The 17,351-nt window shown below is 40.5% G+C and overlaps 1 protein-coding gene across 1 annotated transcript in view; it reads left to right on the top strand.

Moving 5' to 3' along the window:
• Positions 1-17,351, top strand: part of Graf (GTPase regulator associated with FAK) — a 101,757-nt gene that overhangs the window by 25,370 nt on the left and 59,036 nt on the right. The window contains exon 3 of the mRNA XM_071596399.1: positions 10,024-10,095. Coding sequence (XP_071452500.1) covers positions 10,024-10,095 — 72 coding nt within the window. The remainder of the gene's footprint in view (positions 1-10,023; positions 10,096-17,351) is intronic.

Genomic DNA, 17,351 nt, shown 5'->3' with positions numbered 1-17,351 from the left:
GGGACTAAGAAAACTTTTCGTAAAATGGAGTTTACTTTTCTGCGGCTGTGCGACGTATGCGATAACAGCAACAGATAAAACTAGATTAGAAACGATGGAAATGTGGTGTAACGCTAGAATGATGACACTAAACTGGACTGCCGGAGAAGTCTTTCGATGATTAGGTGGAGATAAGGGTTTGTGAAAAATGCTCACAAGATGAGGAGGTTTGATTTTGAGGCTTAGTACTTGTATTTTGATGAAAGCTATAATTTATGGGAATGCAAGACGGAAGTATTATAGAGGAGAGCTAACATTGAATTTTCTTTGGAAGCCAGAGATGAAAGACGTGAGGAGTAAGCTCAAGGAACTGATAAGGAATGAAGACGGTCGAATGTGTTCTTTTACGGTTGATTAACATATAAGTTATTAACACGGGACAAAGCTATTAAGAAAATGCCAGGTAACAAGATAGCTTTTATATCTGCTTCTCACAAGTTTTAGGACTAATGATACTTGATAATAATAATTCCTTGCACCTATGTGGTACTATTTTTCTGCAAAGAATAGGCAATTTTATTGCCTTATCCTTTTCCACTCTTCATGAAATATATGGAATACAAATTATTCTGATCGAATGTTCTCTAAAATGGTTAATAGCACGCCAAGAGTTTCGTATACATTTCAGAATTTTTGAAATTGTAACGATAATATAGTACACAGCTCATTATTATTGATATATAATTTTTTGAAACCACGAAAAACATTTTTCTGTGGATGATTGATGAACTCATTTTGCCTTTGATACCTGACAAAATTGTGGAATCAGAAATCGTCTAAATCTCCAAATATGCACTGTAGTTAATGACGTCCACTCAGTAATGTCTATTTTCATCGAATACCAAATCGATTTAATTTGATGACTTGCGTGTCTGCGTTCAAAACGATCGAGAAAATACTTGTAGCATTAACAACCCTAAAACCAGTTCAAGTAGTCTTCTAAAAGTTGAATAAATTATTCATTTAATGAACACTTCATGGACATAATAATTAAAAAATTGCGCTGTGTTATAGTGTGGACCAAACGATTTGGTGGACATTAAATCGAAGTCGATGGCATGGCGACTAGGCTTCTGCATCCAATTATCGAACCCGGCTGCGTGATACCGGGTTGTGCTTTAGAAGTGGGTTGATGCACGCAAAAGTCGACCTTCTACGTGGATTCTTATAAAGGTTAGGGCCTGTGTGTAATCGCCTCTTGATAGCTGCCCTCTTATCTAACCCTTAGTCATCTTTTCTCCACGAAAAACGCCCTAGTATCGCAGTGTCCTCCTGATAACTAGCTGACATCCCTGGAAAATGCTGTCACTCGTCATCCATGTGCGGACTGAAATGACGTGAAATCCTGCAGGCGCCGTGAATTTTGATCTTCAAAAGTGTGATAGACTGCAGATAGTAACCGCGGCGGCGTGATAGCCATCACTGCCAATTTTATGTGTGCGATCGATCGAGATACGGGACCAATGCTGGAATACTGTAAGGGATAGGGCCTCTTTATCACTATATTTCAAATTAAAATCGTTGTGAAAATTCGTCATTGTGTAGTGGTTATTCTTGGATACCGCGTCCGGTCAAAACTGACGGAGCGACGTCTCATGTTCTGACGTCTCTTTGATGACCTTCTCGTAACTGCAGAGTTTCAACAATGCCTGTTTCACTATAGGAAGCAGGACCGGCATCGGTTTTTAATTCTAATGGCATGATGGAAAAACCAAACCGAACGTCCCGAACGTTAATGGATGTTGTACTTTGGAAGTTGTCATTGTACCGAATCTCCAAAGTTTGCTCGCAGAATTGTTGCCATAAGGTTGAAGAAACGTCGAGGCAAATGTTGGTAAGATTTGGGGAAGGTATCAAAATGTTTCTAGTATTCAGATATATTTATTCCACTCTCACTTAAGGCAGTTGTTACACAAAAGAATTAATATCTTTTGAATCAGAATTATAATTATGACATCAGAATTATATTACCTTATGGTAATATAATTCTAATTTCATATAATGCTATATTTTTTCGTATAGGATAATTTTTTGATGTATAATATTGGCAGTATCAATCGGCCAACTCCACTTGTCATCATCAATAAGCTTCGAAATGAACGGTGAAGAATCTTATTTTCATAATTCTGTTCAAGCGAAGTCTCGCGTTTCGAAGGGGGCTTGGGAAAATCAGATGCGGTTCATTCATTCCATGATTAAGCTGCAACAATTAGAAAAATATTGTTGGGGTGCAATTAGAAAATGCTTTGAAATCATAGCGATCCAGCAGAGGATAATTAAACTATTTCACAAAGTATAATTCTACGGTTTTATTCACGTAGGAACCAGTTGCTGTGAATATAAATACGTTTTCCTGGGGTAACTCGTGAACCATTCTGTGTTTGATTCGTACTCTACTCGAAATAGACCGTTACACTCTCAAGGTTATCACGAACAATTTAATTTGTAGTGAATGTTTCCGGAAGACTTCCTCAAGTGTTGTTGAATATGTTAACATTTTTTTCCGGGTGGCGGTAATTTTTACGTCATCACAATAAATATTTTTCTTCCTCTATATTATCGGCTAAAAATATTTTTCTGTCATTGACTGCCTCATAATTTTCCGGAACTTATAGAGTTCACTTATAATGAGTAATACTCACCATTAGCCGTTTATTAGGTTACTGTTGAGCAGAGACTTGTATATTGTGCTCAATAATGTTAGATGAATATAATATGAATTCCCAATGGAGAACATTTTGGCTCAAGGGCCGCTTTAGACCAAGTATATTGGTGAATGGCGCAGGTTTAATGCGAAGCGTGAATACCTGAGGATTGTGTCGGTATATTTCGCCAGCAGAAGCGTTTTCTGATACATTAACATCGAGGGTCAAAGGGCTTGGTGGGCGTTAGTTTCCCCATCCTTGCTGTGATAACAAGATCGTCCCACTTAATGAACTCTAGCATAAATTCTAGGGCTATAAAAGTTAACCGTGTAAAAGATTTAATTTAATAGAATTTATTTGTAGTCATTTGAGGTACATTCCTGCCATACTTAAAAATACGTTACGTCTCGAGCGACCATTTGGGCACCTCAGATATAAGTACTAAACATGTTATTAGATGTCCGGTTGCTCTCGGAGATGCCCTCGTTTCATGAGCGTCCAGACGAATTAAAATAATTAATTTCCGGCATTTAGCGATCAATGAAGAGCGTGTGCGTGCGTGAATACAGGCACGCTTATAAATATTAATATTTACCGTCCTCTTTTGTGGGCAAAATTTCCTAATTTTGAGATACATTTCCACTGCCATAGCCCGTAGGCATTGGCCTAATAAGATTTGGTAACCCCAAGGGTACGTGGAATGAGATGAATTATAGGTGTAAATGGCCTCAGCTATGATCAAGCCTTTTAGTTAAAAAGATCATTTTCCACAGCCACGCCTTCTTTTGAGCAGCGAAAAATGTTTTTCACATTATTCTAAAACTATGCTGTAGTATCACGGTCCTTCGTACGCGTATTTGTCTAAATAAATGCACGAACGATGATGAGTCAGTAATGTCTGCAAATATTTGTATGATATTGACACAAATGTGTGTGAAGAAAATTAAAATCACTCTTCATTCACCCGTCCCAAACTTTTCAAGATTACGAAATTCCTTTTGATCAAGCGGTCTGCATGTCAACGTTCTATGAATTATCCACTAAATTCATGATACCTCTTGCCCGTAATATTTTCCAATGATACTCAATTTTTTTAACACAAAGGCATTGAAGGCAAAGATATGTGCGTATAAATAGATGCGCAGAAGCCCTTAAACTTATAATACCAAGTAATTGCTTACATTTTAAGGGATAATTGTTTGTTCGGGTGGATATCTTGGCAAAGGTTCTCCAATGTTAGCATCCTATTTGGGTTAATGATTTACTGTATCTAGATCTACTCGAGGATAATCGTTGAAGTACTTTACGAGTAGATCATATTTAATATTTTAATTGTTACCAACTGTATCTTAATACGTTGAAGTGGTCTCTTCATAAAATTCAATAACCATCTAATGTCGAATTTGTTGATTATTTTTTATTATATATTTGATTAATTGTCGCTGATCAATTCAGTTGCATAACAAATTAGGGGGCGTTTAAGGATGGAACCTACGAGCAGGAAGAAAAGATAGAGAATGCCTCTCACCAAAGCTCTTCATTGTATTTGCAGAGGTTAATGGACGAACTGCTTAAACGGATAGGTAAAGGTAGTCTTGGGAAATAAGGTATCAGTGTTTCAATAGGTAGTTTTGTCGGAGAAAAAGAAGAGATTCTTTCATAATTGAAATATATGTATTTTAAATAGCCAATGAAGCTGCGACTGTGTCAGAAAAAGACATAAGGCCTGGTTGCCAACAGGGAAGAGATCCATGGTGACCAGGCGCCTGGAAAATCTGGAAATCCCCTGGATTTTTAAAATTTCTGAAAAGCCTGGAATTATCAGAATAATCTCAACATTTCTGGAATTTTCGTTAGTCAAATACACTTATTATGATAAAGACCCAAACTTTCAAAAATGAATTTAGTGGCTCGATAATATGGGTAACGTGATAGTGGAGTGTATAGAGTTCTCTGGGTTGCTGACCAAAGAGTCCGGGTTCGTTTCCTGGGGATGGCTTTGTTTACTCTTATCTTAACCCAATCTGTGCGATTTTTCGGATAACAAAGCTTCCTGGGAAACAGCAGATGGCACCGGGAAAGTAATTGGCCCCCGTACCCTTATGTGTGAATTTCACACGTCGTTGGAGTTAGGTATTCGATGGAGCTCTAACCTCACCTGTCATAGCAAACTCCGGGTTCATACTCTGGTGAGGTTATAGCATTCCTGCATTCACTTCACACCCTGAAGTGCTGGAGGACAAGCTACTATGAATATATCATAGATTGGCCAGAGTCTGTTGCAATAAATTTCAGCTTTTGTATTGAATATAATCTGAAAGTCGATAACTTTTATTTTCAAAGACAATTTTTATAATGGTGCAGAAATAAATACATGAAAACTTATTTTATCCCAGCAGTGATTTTTATTGAAGCTTTTTTTCATCATTTATCTCTTGTTTTCGTCATCGTACAAATGTTTCTTATTGTATAAAGAAACTTGATTACACTTATTTCTGTGAATACATTGGTTCTCCTCTAGAATGTAGATTACATTTTATAAAAAGCATATTTTTCATCATGGCTTCATGAACTTAACCGTATTATAAACTGCTGAAAAAACAGAAGACTTTAAAATTTTTTTGTAGAATAATTTTAAGTCGGCTGGAATTTTATCCTTATATTGTTTTAGGTAATCCTAGGGATTGATACCAGAAGTAAAATGAATGGAATATGCTTGGACAAAGTAGGGGAGTTTGCCTTCTTACGAAGCAATATAACTTCGGAAGGAAGAAGTTGAAGAGAGAAGTGAGTGGCAATGCAAATATTAATTTTAACAATAAAAAGAAACACTTTCTAACCCCGCCAAGATAGAGCTGGTTGAGACCTTTGTGTGGAGTGCATTGCTACAGTGGCAGGCCTTGGTCTCTCTAGCAAACGGAGAGTGAAAGGCAGCAGATTTTCGAGATGTGATGCGACTGAATGATGTCCAAAATAATCTGATCGCGTGATTGACAAATTGTCGTGGGAAGTAGAAGGGCGGAGCATGTGGAAAATCCTACAAAGAGCCCCTTCACTCTACACTTAGGCTGGTCATTTGCTGCGGCATGAGGGGCTGATGAGCACAGTGCTGCTGCTGCACAGTGCGCTGATGAAAGGAGGCAAAAATCCAGAGGAGTGCTCTGATAGAAGTTTGTCTAAAAGTTTATGGAAGATATGGGATGTGGGAGGTTTTCGAAAATAAAGAAAAGGGGTGACAAAAGACACATGTATGGAGGGTTTTTGTCATCAAATTCTGATAGATCGATGACCGAAAACTAAGAATAAATCACAAGAACTGTGCCTACTATTTGGTTAATTACGTTTGCACCATGTTTCCCATTGGTTTTTGTACACACGTAATCTTATTGTCACAAATTAGGTTGTGAATCTTAATCAGAGTCTTATTTTACTATTTTTTTATTCGTTCCAAGAGTATTTCGTCGATCCCTGGTACGCTTTTTGCTCGCAAGCCCTTCACTTCAGCATCAGATTCAGGTCTGAGAATAAGGTCTCCTGTCTCATCATCACCAATGTCCTCCAACCCATTCTTCCCTTCTAGCCTCTTCTTCCCTACTAGCCTCTTCTTCCCTACTGGCATCTTCTTCCCTTATAATCCCACTATCCTCGCTGACAGCTTTTCATCTTGCTGTTGTAGTATCACATTCAACTCGGCTACGAATAGAGCGGCAATCAGCATTTCTCGGGAAGCCTTAGCAGTATCGCTTTTAATTTCAGCTGCTCCAACTGCTAGAGGAGTGATAGTGTGCAGAGGAAATATGATTATTCTCCGCGCCGGCAACGATGCCGTGCAGGTTTACCAACCCGCTTTTGTTAACTTTTTTTCAAGCCTTAATATTCAAATGCTAGAATCAACTGGGAAATGAGTGTGTAATATTACTTGAGTTCAACTCGTATGAAAACGCCACCCCATAGCACAGTTCCGTTTTTTAGTTTAAAAACATGTAAGATAAAACTTTCTTTATATCCTGTGGATATTTAATCTTGTCATTCGGGAAAAATATCGTGGTTTTCGTAACGCCTTGTCGTTTTCTAGTGTCCTGATGTTTTTGGAGTGGTTAATCGTTGCCATATGTTACTGTAAGAAGGTGTATAAAACACAATGAGGTACCGAGCGTTTATTTTTGGTCCTTGTTCCGATTTATAATGAATAGATATTTTTACAACGTCTTGTTCAAATACGTGTGAACAAAGGTGTACTCAGAACAAAGTTGATGTACGACTAGGTTCTCCAAATGTGCAGGAAAACATTTTCCCTACTTTTTGAAGCAACATTAGTATTAATAGAATGAATTATATATTTACATCTTCGAAATTCTTTGAGGTAGTTGTAAAACTTTTGATATTTCTGGGGCCTCGAAATTTTTCATCGTTGCGGAAGCCTTGTCATTCACTAACTTTCGCTTGGCTTCATCCCTCTTTAATTAGTCAGATGGAAGCCGCTAGCCGTAATCAATTATAAATGGCGTGTCCTGGTAGTCTGAACGGGCTGGCTCTGTCCTGTTTTCGCAATCTGTTTCTTTTTTGAAAATGCTAATCTAGTCGCAGAGCACTGTAAGGAAATGTGTGTTTATGAATTTACATATATATGCACGAATGTATGCATACAAAATTGTTTGAGGATAGGTGGGAAATACATGTAGACAGCAAGACCTTTATAAAAACGAAGCAAACGTAAAAGGCAAATTTTTGGGAATAAGGCCTTCGTCTTAGGTGAGAGAGCAGTCTTTCATCAAATGCCTGCAAATTCGTTTAATGTGTTTCGTTTTTCTGTACGTATATTATCCCTATGCTTAAGACATTTCGTGCGTCGCTGAAGGCCTGCTTTACACAGCTTGATTATGTGTATAGTTTATGAATTAGTTTATTCATATCTGTTGTGAATTGATGGACACATAATGGCGATTTCTGCTTGCAAATTAAATCCGAAAATTTTCTCTTATTACAGGCTACCAATTAATACCCTATTTTCATTGCCCTTTCTAAACATTGATTAAAATCTAAAAAAGATTACCCCATGGAAACTTCAGATGAAATGGGATTATCAGGAGAAAATTTTGTCACGGCAAAGCCGATTGCCTACGGGTTTTAAAAAACATGGTGAATTCTTTCTGCATTTTCCTGAAAAGAATTTTTATTCATTTATATGTCCAGTTGATGGCTCCTAAGGGCAACGTATTAAGGTTTACTGCATATTAATCAAAACGCTTTTAAATAATCCCAGAATTTTTAAGTGTGTGTATGTATTATAAAAATCAAAGTCAGGAAAAAGGAGGAACATCCTATAAATGCTCTGATTTAATTAAGTATTGTGAGCAGTCTTGTTTGTGATAGGTGGAGGGAATGTTATCTCTGCCAGTTTATGGTGCATAATAGGATCTTGAAACTGGGATGACACAGGGTAAACCCTAAACTGCAAATATCACCATTATTATTAACACTTGGGGATAATACGCATTCGCAGAAACGCTAATTACTTACTTCTGGGGTTGTGAACTTCATTGGACAGTGTGCTTATAGTTTCCAGATGTTTCAATGTGCATGTATTACCTTAGTTTCTAGTCAATCCAGTATAAATAGTTGGAAAATTTTTTTTGTCTAACTAGGCTATGTTTCACGTTTCACATTACACAAACATGTCCTCTTCGCCCCGAATTCTCGAATGAAAAGGCATTTTTGATCATGTAATGGCTAGAAATCAGGATGTGGATCTGATGGTAAGTTTATGATCAAAATCTGACTGCAATGCGTATAGTTACACAATGGGAGTACATAAAGGTATATTAGAAAGTAAAATCGATGTCCAAGCAGATTTATGATCGATCTTGCCTAAGGACTCGGTTTCATAACATTATACCTAGTATTACGTATGATTAGGGCTATCAGCAATATCATTATCGTAACTAAATTCTTCGAAAAAACTTTTACATTTATTTCAGCACAATACATACCGATCTAGTTCATAAATTGAATTTGAACGGAGGTTTCTCGTTTGTTTACATTCCATTTCGGCGACATATTTTCGATATGTACAGCCTATCGGCCAAAAATTGCCACCACCTCTGACAAATATTAAGACAGCGATAAGCTCATGACGCAGTGATGATTCAGTTTTCGTTTCGAAACGATTCCAGGCATGCGTATCGGTGAACGCCCCCCGAACTCCCGTGCCGTTTAAAGCCAGTGTGTGGCTTACCGAGGTCAGCTTGTAATTCGTGTGTCCGTGACATTGCATTCCCATAGAAGCCTTATGGTCCGTGGCTAGAGCCCACCCACGTACGGTCGGCCTCATCCTTATGGGGCCTTCTGTACGCGGATGGATGGAGTGGGTTTTGTATTGGTAGCTCGTCGTTTCCTGTTGGAGATACCTTGACATCGATCCGCCCACGTCCGGATTGGTTCTTGGCGAATCGGAAAACGTTCTTTACATGTTTATAGGCGGGTAAAATTGATTCCAAAGCGATTAAAAAGTGCCGTGCGTTTCCAAGAAATGTCCACCTTTGGTGAATATTCCTAATCTTTCCCATCTTAACTGTCCGTTCGCCTTTGGTGACACCAATTTGCGGCGACAAAATTGCGGTTTTAATCGGCGGGCTTTGATCGAAACGTTATTCCTTCAAGTAGTTTGGAAATAGAACCTAAAACCTGCCCGTAATATTAACCGATGAATTGAGATGCTTGAAAAAGTTCTATCGATGGGCATCTTCATTCTTACCTGTGTCTCCCAAGTTGTTCTTTTAGTCGCAATGACGATTCTCCGCAAGAGAGTTGAACGCGTCACAGTTGGATGACCCATTGTTGCGAGAATGGATCGGGGGAGGGGTGGGGGCGGTCCGACCCGTTGGTCGGAGCTACTGTCAACGCTGAATTTTCTGTGGGTTGAAGGTTGATCCGGGGCTGCGAACTAGGGCCGCGCGAAACGACATTTTGACGCTTTATTGATGTTTTGCGATTTGGACAGGTCTGTATTGATCTGTTTCAGGAACTTATGTTTTTTTATGTCTCTAATTAATGTAAATATGACGATATGGATGATATCTTCATGCCGACAATTTTGTCAATAAATTGATTTTGACGATATTTTTGTACGTTGTCGACATTTGATATGAATAATATTGACGACATTGCTCGATTTGCTATATCGACTATTGTCGTGGTCAATCCATATACTTGCTTCATATTGTCGACATTGTTTTATAATTATCACCAAATCGGTAATTCTTATATGTCGACGAGCGATATTGGAAAATGAATCTTGCCCATCCCTTCTGACAACTTTTCCTTCCTCTCTTCTTTGCAGTTGGATCGCGCCCACGACCAGATCGTCGCTCCCCTCGAGGCCTTCCGGAAGGAGAGGATAGGCGGAGTGAAGGTGAGCGGCGGTCGCAGCGAGTGCAGTCCATTTATGAGACCCGCCCCCCATCGAGAAAGAGACAGATAACAGTCTTCCCCCAACCCCCTCATGTCCCCCGCCCCGCCCGACAATGTCGCGTCCGTTAGAAACGCGCCACTCGTCTCCCCGTCACTCCACCCCGTCACTCCACCCCGCCGCGGCGGCGTGCCCACGGCGCGACGATTCCCTTTTGTTTCACTCCCCGCCCCGCCCCTCTTCACTCTTCCCACACCTCCCCCTCTTCCGGGTCGAGGGGACGTTTTCAACGGCCTCCTCTCCCCCCCCACAGCCTCACCCTGCCCCCGTAACGGCGGTGGCGCGGAAAGAGATTGAAGTCAAACTCTCCCTCCCCTCTTTTCGATCAGGGCGGGTCCCAGAGCCCCTCAACCCCCACCTCTCCCCCCCCCCCCGACATCGTCCGTGTCGGAGGCCATTTTCGACTCACTTCTGTTCATTCGATTAGCACGGTGGCGCGAAACCCGTTCGCGAATTGTTGGTCTTCGCTGTTCGGCGAAACAAATGGAATCTCGGCATTCACTCGGTCGATTCCGTTCCGGCCTTATAATGAATGTGCGAATTAATAAGTGAACTAGACCGCTTTGATTGAGATGAAAAAAGCATGATTCTTTTTAAATTGGTTTTAACTTTTTGAAAAGAAGGAATTTTTGGAAAAATTCTCCACTCTCGTCGATGCTAAATAGCTCGCCGTCGCGCAGCACATTTCTGTCCCTCTTTCCCACCGTCGCGGATGAATAATTTTGCTATAAACTCCTCCGGACGCCAAACGTTCATTGCTCTGCTCATAAAATGTACTCCAAAGCGTAAATTTTCCAGAGTTAAATCCATGGTTCATTTTTTTGATCGTTTCTGATGATATTCCGTATGATGTCAGTAAAAAATCTGTTGATCGCCGTCACTAATAGACCATTCAATTATCAAGACGAATAAAATAACCCGTGTGAAAGGAAACGGACGTAAACAGTAATGGAATCAGTGCAAGTGAGTGGACCTTAGAAAAAACTTCTTCCGAAGCGGTTCCTTGGGTCCGAACGAATTCGTTGTGTGGCGTAAAGGTGGAGATTGTGCCGAAACGTAGTTCAATTTGTTTTATAACAATAGTGGTTCACGTTTCTTAGGAGTGATTAATTAGATGCTTTAGCGTACAGGCGTGATTTCTTGAAACCGTGACTGAACGTACCCATGCTTATCGTAATTTTGCACAATCGACCTTGAGGGCATCACCACTCTTGCCATATCGTCCGTAAATGTAGTGTCTCTCGGAAAGGCGTTTCATTTGTTAAACGTTGAGGATTTATGGTTGGAAAAGAAATCAATGGTCGTCGACATATTGCTTTCCTCCCTGCCGTTGTAATCGTATTTGGAGTAAACAAATTTGACGTATTGCTTCGGAATTAGTCACCGCCTCAGCGTGGAAGAGTGTGTTGCATGGGTATTAAAGGAGCGGATATATGTACATCCAAAGCAAGGGAGACAGTTGACCGTAACAACAGATGGTGTTGGAATTTCATTGAAAAATCGGAAATGTTTTGCATTTTAGGCTTTATTTTTGTTGTGTACAAGTCCGCCTGCAAGTGTTTGGCAGGTCATTCCCCTGATACGCAGTCCTGCAGTACAAGTTATGTAGTAATAACTGCGTTTTCTAGGTGCCCTATTTGGACCTTATATACGTAAGACGAGAATGTTTTCCCTTGAACGATATTGAAGCATGTACTTAGGACCTGGAAATCCTTCACGTAATGAATAAGAATCGATGTTCTGCATTTGCCTTCTTAGTTCCTTTACAACCAAACGAAACTTGGAAAAGGCTGTTTTGGCCAAATGAGTTGTATTTTGAGTACACAAATAATGAATGGCAGGACTGAATGTTTATTTTTCCCGTGAAGTCTATTTACGATGAGGAACTGAGTGATGGCGGACAGGGCTGCGGAAATCCTAGTCTTACAATTAACCGTTAATGATTTATTTAAATCACGTATACATTTACTCCATTGTATACAACGCAAGGAAATTATTTCGACTCCAACAGACAATATCTAGGACTACTGTGATTGGTAATATTTAAGTTGGAAATGCTACAAAAGATGTCTGTGTTGATGGGCATGATATTGTCTGGATATAACTAGAAACATTTGCCTTTCTTTTCTCCCTGCGCTTAGAGTAATTTAGCATCGTCTGTTAAAGAATTACACTAATAAAAGAGCTAAACTTAGCACAAAAATTGTGTTTTAAATGGGAGTCCTTAAATCGATATTGTTTTTCGAAAATTCCCGTCGCTTTAATTTTCGTCAACGCCTGATACCTTTATATTACGTGAGTTAGCAACGGGCGATTTCCTATTGCCAGTCGATTAGAGGCGCCTATTGTGCTCCGCGTCTAATTCTTGTTGCCGTGGATCGTCCAAATGGGGAAGTGTTACCATGGGGAGAGGTGAAATGAATTCGTAGCATGCGTTTTTCATTTTCGTGGTGCACCGAAATATCAGCGTTCCCTTGGAGTGTTCGCGTAAGTCGTCCCCTCGAAAAACGTCCCTCGTTTAATTTTCCTCTCTCGTTATCACCACTCGTGATTCTTTCAGCCGTCATCGGCCACAGTCTATTTTAAATTGTCCGGGGGGGAGGGGATGCCGGGATAGTTGAGACACCGGGGGTCAGGATGCGGGTCATTCAAAGGAAAGTGGGATGTCCGCCAACTCGTCGAGGAGCCACACGAATTTTTTCGTGGTCGCCAGTACCTTGAAGGGAGGTGACGAAGAGCAGTACTATTTCCTCCCTGGGTCATTGTCACGTGACTGCGGTGAGCCGGGAACGCTCCCGGGCGTTTCCTCATTATAGTCTCCTATTTGTGCCGGTACTTGGGTGACTCCATGTCCTCTGATCAATTGATGCGAAATTTAAAATGGCCGAATTGGGTTCGCGGGCCTTCGTTCTACCTTAGAATATGTCGTTTGGCTGCTATACAGAGGCATAGCGAAAAGGATGACTAAGGTTTTTCCTAATTTTCAGTTGAAATATTTGTCTTTAGAAAGGATAAGCATAGAACAAGTATGAATAAGTGTAAAACAGATAGATTTATGATGTTATTTTTCCCACGAGTGAAAAGGGATCTCAGAATAACTGTATCCGACCGCGCGAGGGGATAAATGCAAGCTCCTCTAGTATGTGTACAGGAGTACATACCTGTATATCTCACTTAGATAGCGTAGTGCACGTAACCTAATATATCATGATCTACATTATTTCAATTATTTTACACACATTGTGTGTGCATAAATAAATATATATTTATATTAAATATAATGTATATATGTATGTGTATATTTATGTGTGTGTGTATATATACGTATACATATTATTATTATTAGGTAATCTACCGGTTAAGATAGGATTTTGGATGGACATAATTACTAATTAAATAATTTGTGACCCCTAGCAAAACACAACATCCTACTTTACAGCAGGTCCCTCTTCAGCTCTGAGTACTTTCTTCCTCCCTTCATCCCGTCCAACATCCCTATCTTGTTCCTTCCCTTTCCTCGTTTGCCTAACATTCTCCCCTCCATTACAGTCTTCAACATCCCACTGCCGGTCAATACCCCCTTCATCCACTTTTCCTGCCTCCATAGGATTTCTCCCAACAAACCCCTCTCTTCTCCCGCCATACCAAGTACTTCCTCGTTTGTTTTCTTCTCTGTCCATTTCACCTCCATTCTTCTCCACACCCACATTTCAAAAGCCTCCAGTCTACGTCTATCCTCCTGCTTCAACGACCACGTTTCCGCGCCATATCGAAGTTTTTACGAGTATTTTCTTAACATCCTTACTCAACGTCCCCGTTATCAACTCCCTCCTCCTTGTGAAAGCCTCTTTACCTAGCGCAATTCTTCTCCTTATGTCCCTACTACTTTGATCGTGTTGGTCCAAAACACTACGGAGATACGTTAACTGTTCTACCTGCAGTTCTACCGCGGCCGTCATCATCAGAGTGCCCTTCTCCGGGGAAGAGGAGAGAGGATATGTGTGGTGGAAGGGTGAGGGGAGGAGAGGTAAGGGGCGAATAGGAAACGGACAAGGGGGTGGGAGGGGATACGTAGGTGGCTATTGGATGGATTCAGTGGGCTTGATTCAGCCCGGGAGGTTTAAATGACTGGAGCACCCCGACAGATATGCGCCCACCTCACTCAGATATGTTCTCACCTATATGCTACTTGCAGACTTGGGAAGGGTTTCAATCACCGAAATAGAGAAGCAGACATCGGAAAATTGGTCGTGGAAAGCCGTGTGGGTAGGAATGGGATAATTAAGAAAGATAGGAGATTTGGTGGAATGTTGGGTCAGTTATATAAGGTACGGGGTGTGGCGTGGCTCGTTGTGGAAGGTAATATTTGAGGGATTTTAGACCTTCTTTGTGGGGAGTAGAGGTGTAGAGGGAGGTAACGTCTATTGTGGCAATGTGAATGCTCGCGTTTTGAGTAATTGGGATTGAGTGTAAACGTTCCAGAAAGTGATACGAATCTTTGATGTAAAAAGGGAGTAAAAAGGCAATGGGTTGAAGGTAATGGTCTATTAATGCGGAGATTCATTCTGTGAGTGAGTTGATGTTGGAGACAATGGGGCGTCCGGGGTTATTGGTTTTTTAATTGAATTTTGGGTAACAAATAGAAATGGGGGGTCTTATGATTAGGCGGAGAAAGAATGGATATATCCTTGGATTGGAGACCTTCTTTGGAACCAAAATGGGATAAAAATAGAGAGAATTTCCTTCTGATACGACGGGTTAAGATCTTGAGGCGCAATGCCTCAACGTCATAATTTTTTTTGTTAAGCACGACGACGGATGACTCTTTGTCCGCCGTCGTGATTATTTATATGTATCTTAGTGTCTAATCACCCATTCCGACACACCCTCGTAGTTGCTAGCTGGGTACCATGAAGAAGAATGGAGCGACGTGAATAATAATTGGGATCCCTGTTGGTATCTACTTTAATGATTTGTTTATCAATTTGAAGGAACATCGGCGCTTTTAAGAATATGTACTTCGTGACAATGTTCAACCACACTTGTCGTGGTGTATTGTCACGCAAGGCGAATATCTTTTCTGCGTAGACGGTGATTCATTCGCGAAGACGTGCTCATGTCCAAAAGATAGCGGACTGTTTCCAATGATGATCTTCTGTCGTGTCGGTTTCAAAATATTTTTTCCTCACTTTTTCTATAAAACGTGAGTGAAAAGACGGGAGTTCCTGTGTATTAGTAGGGGGAATCTTTAACATTTTCAAGAAGTTTCCTTCAGATTTTCGACGTGAAAACGTGTTTAAATGTAATTAAATTGTCTTCCCTTTTCGTGAGATGGATCACTTATATTTTTCGCAAAAAATACAACCACTCTCAACAATCTGAAGGGAGGCTTTTAAAGCGAGTTGATAGAATATCTGTCAAACCTCATTTCTTTTCAATGCAGCAATTTCAGAGAGTAAAAATTATTCACATTGACCGGGATTCGAACCCGGATCCCTCGATGTCGGGCTAAGTGCTTCAGCCAGTTAAGCTATCGAAGCGTCCTCTAAAATTATGAAACTTTTGGGGGCTTCCAGGAAATAAGATGTTTTGACGAAATACCGTACATACAATGTCACAGGCATTCGTAATCGTGCACGACTACGAATGATTGTGACACGATAGGGCGGTTCGATAGCTTGACTGACTGAAGCCATTGGCCGGGCATCGAGGCTTCCGGGTTCGAATCCCGGTCAAGGCGAATGAATTTTACACTCTAAAATTGTTGAATTGAAATGCTTACTAGCGGATGACTCCGTTAAAAAAAAGTTAGTTGCGGCATCTCCTGCAGTTTCTTGGAATTTCTCATTTCTTTTCATGGAAAATAGTAGTTTCTTAATGTTTAGATATAATTTATGTCATTTTTCCATACTTGTGCCCACCACCTTAAACCAAGACTCAGTTTCTGTTTTGACTCTAATTGCGAGTTAATCGTACTCTTTTGCTTCAATCGTCCATTTTGGTCATGAAAGAAAATATGTGGTTAAATCTCGATTAAGTTCATCTGTCGCCCCTTTTGTGTAAAATCTCCCTTACAATTTTCAAATGCCCGGTGGGAGAGACCTATTTTCCGTTGGCCAAACTTAACTTGGGAAAATATATTATCCTTGTACTGTGGAATTGAAAGGGAAAACGGGATCGTCTTTTGTTCTCGACTCACAATTTACCGCTGTTTGGTCTTCGGGGGAAAAAGGTTGCGAAGGGCCGCTAATGAAATGCGCTCGAGTTCTCGCTCCCCCTTCCCACCCTGACGGAGTCATGGGCCGATCGTGTCATTCTTTCGTTAGGGACAGCCAATGATGGACCATGAACCACCGCGGCTCGTGAGGATATGACAGCTCTAATTTCTATGTAAATTATCATCAGCTCTTGAAATTTTCTGCCATGTTCTCTTCGTGTTGACTTATAATTATCTGCATGCTTCGTGCCATTATCTTTTTAGGGAGGCGGAGTCCAAGAGAACATTATTTTAGGTTATAACAACTTCATCTCACTTCGCTAATTCACCCCTTACTGTCGTATCCTTAAATCCTTCTTCCGGTTCCCATGTCACATCCATTCTTTATTCCATGGGTACTCTTTTGTTCCTTAGACTATCCTCAGTAGTCGAGCAACCCACAAATACGTATTGGTCTTTATATCTCTATTTCAATACGGTATTTTTACGTCTCAATTCGACCGCATTCACTCATGCATTTCAAAGTCCTAATTTTTCCATTGCTCTTCCAAGTGCCTCCTCTCACACCGTTTTCGGTCCGTTATCGTGCAGCATTGGCCTGACGCTCATGCAAGGAGAATGTCATTTGGACCGTTTGCTTTGGAAATAGTTACTCAATTTCGGCGATAGCTTAAACTCTGTTGTACGACACGTGCTCTGGTTGTCGAATCTAGAATAGGTGTTCTCGTCTGGGTGGGTTACCTTTAGCCAGGATAGATGAACGAATGCCAAACGCGTCGATACGGATGACGGGCCATGGAGTCCCGCTGGGTGCGCCATCTCGAAAAATCCAAGCATTTCCTACAATTTCCTTGTATGTGAGAGCTGCAGATAAATCATGAACTAACGGAATTAGAAATACTTGTAGATAATCTAGGCATTTTAATAGAGTGATGAGCAAGTTAAACTTTCTTTTCGATTTGAGGTATACAATAGTTACAAG

Source organism: Hetaerina americana, unplaced genomic scaffold, assembly GCF_022747635.1.
Source record: "Hetaerina americana unplaced genomic scaffold, ioHetAmer1.1.p SCAF_8, whole genome shotgun sequence".
NCBI lineage: Eukaryota > Metazoa > Arthropoda > Insecta > Odonata > Calopterygidae > Hetaerina > Hetaerina americana.
Note: the sequence above shows the minus strand (reverse complement) of the source record. Positions and strands in the feature narration are given on the sequence as shown.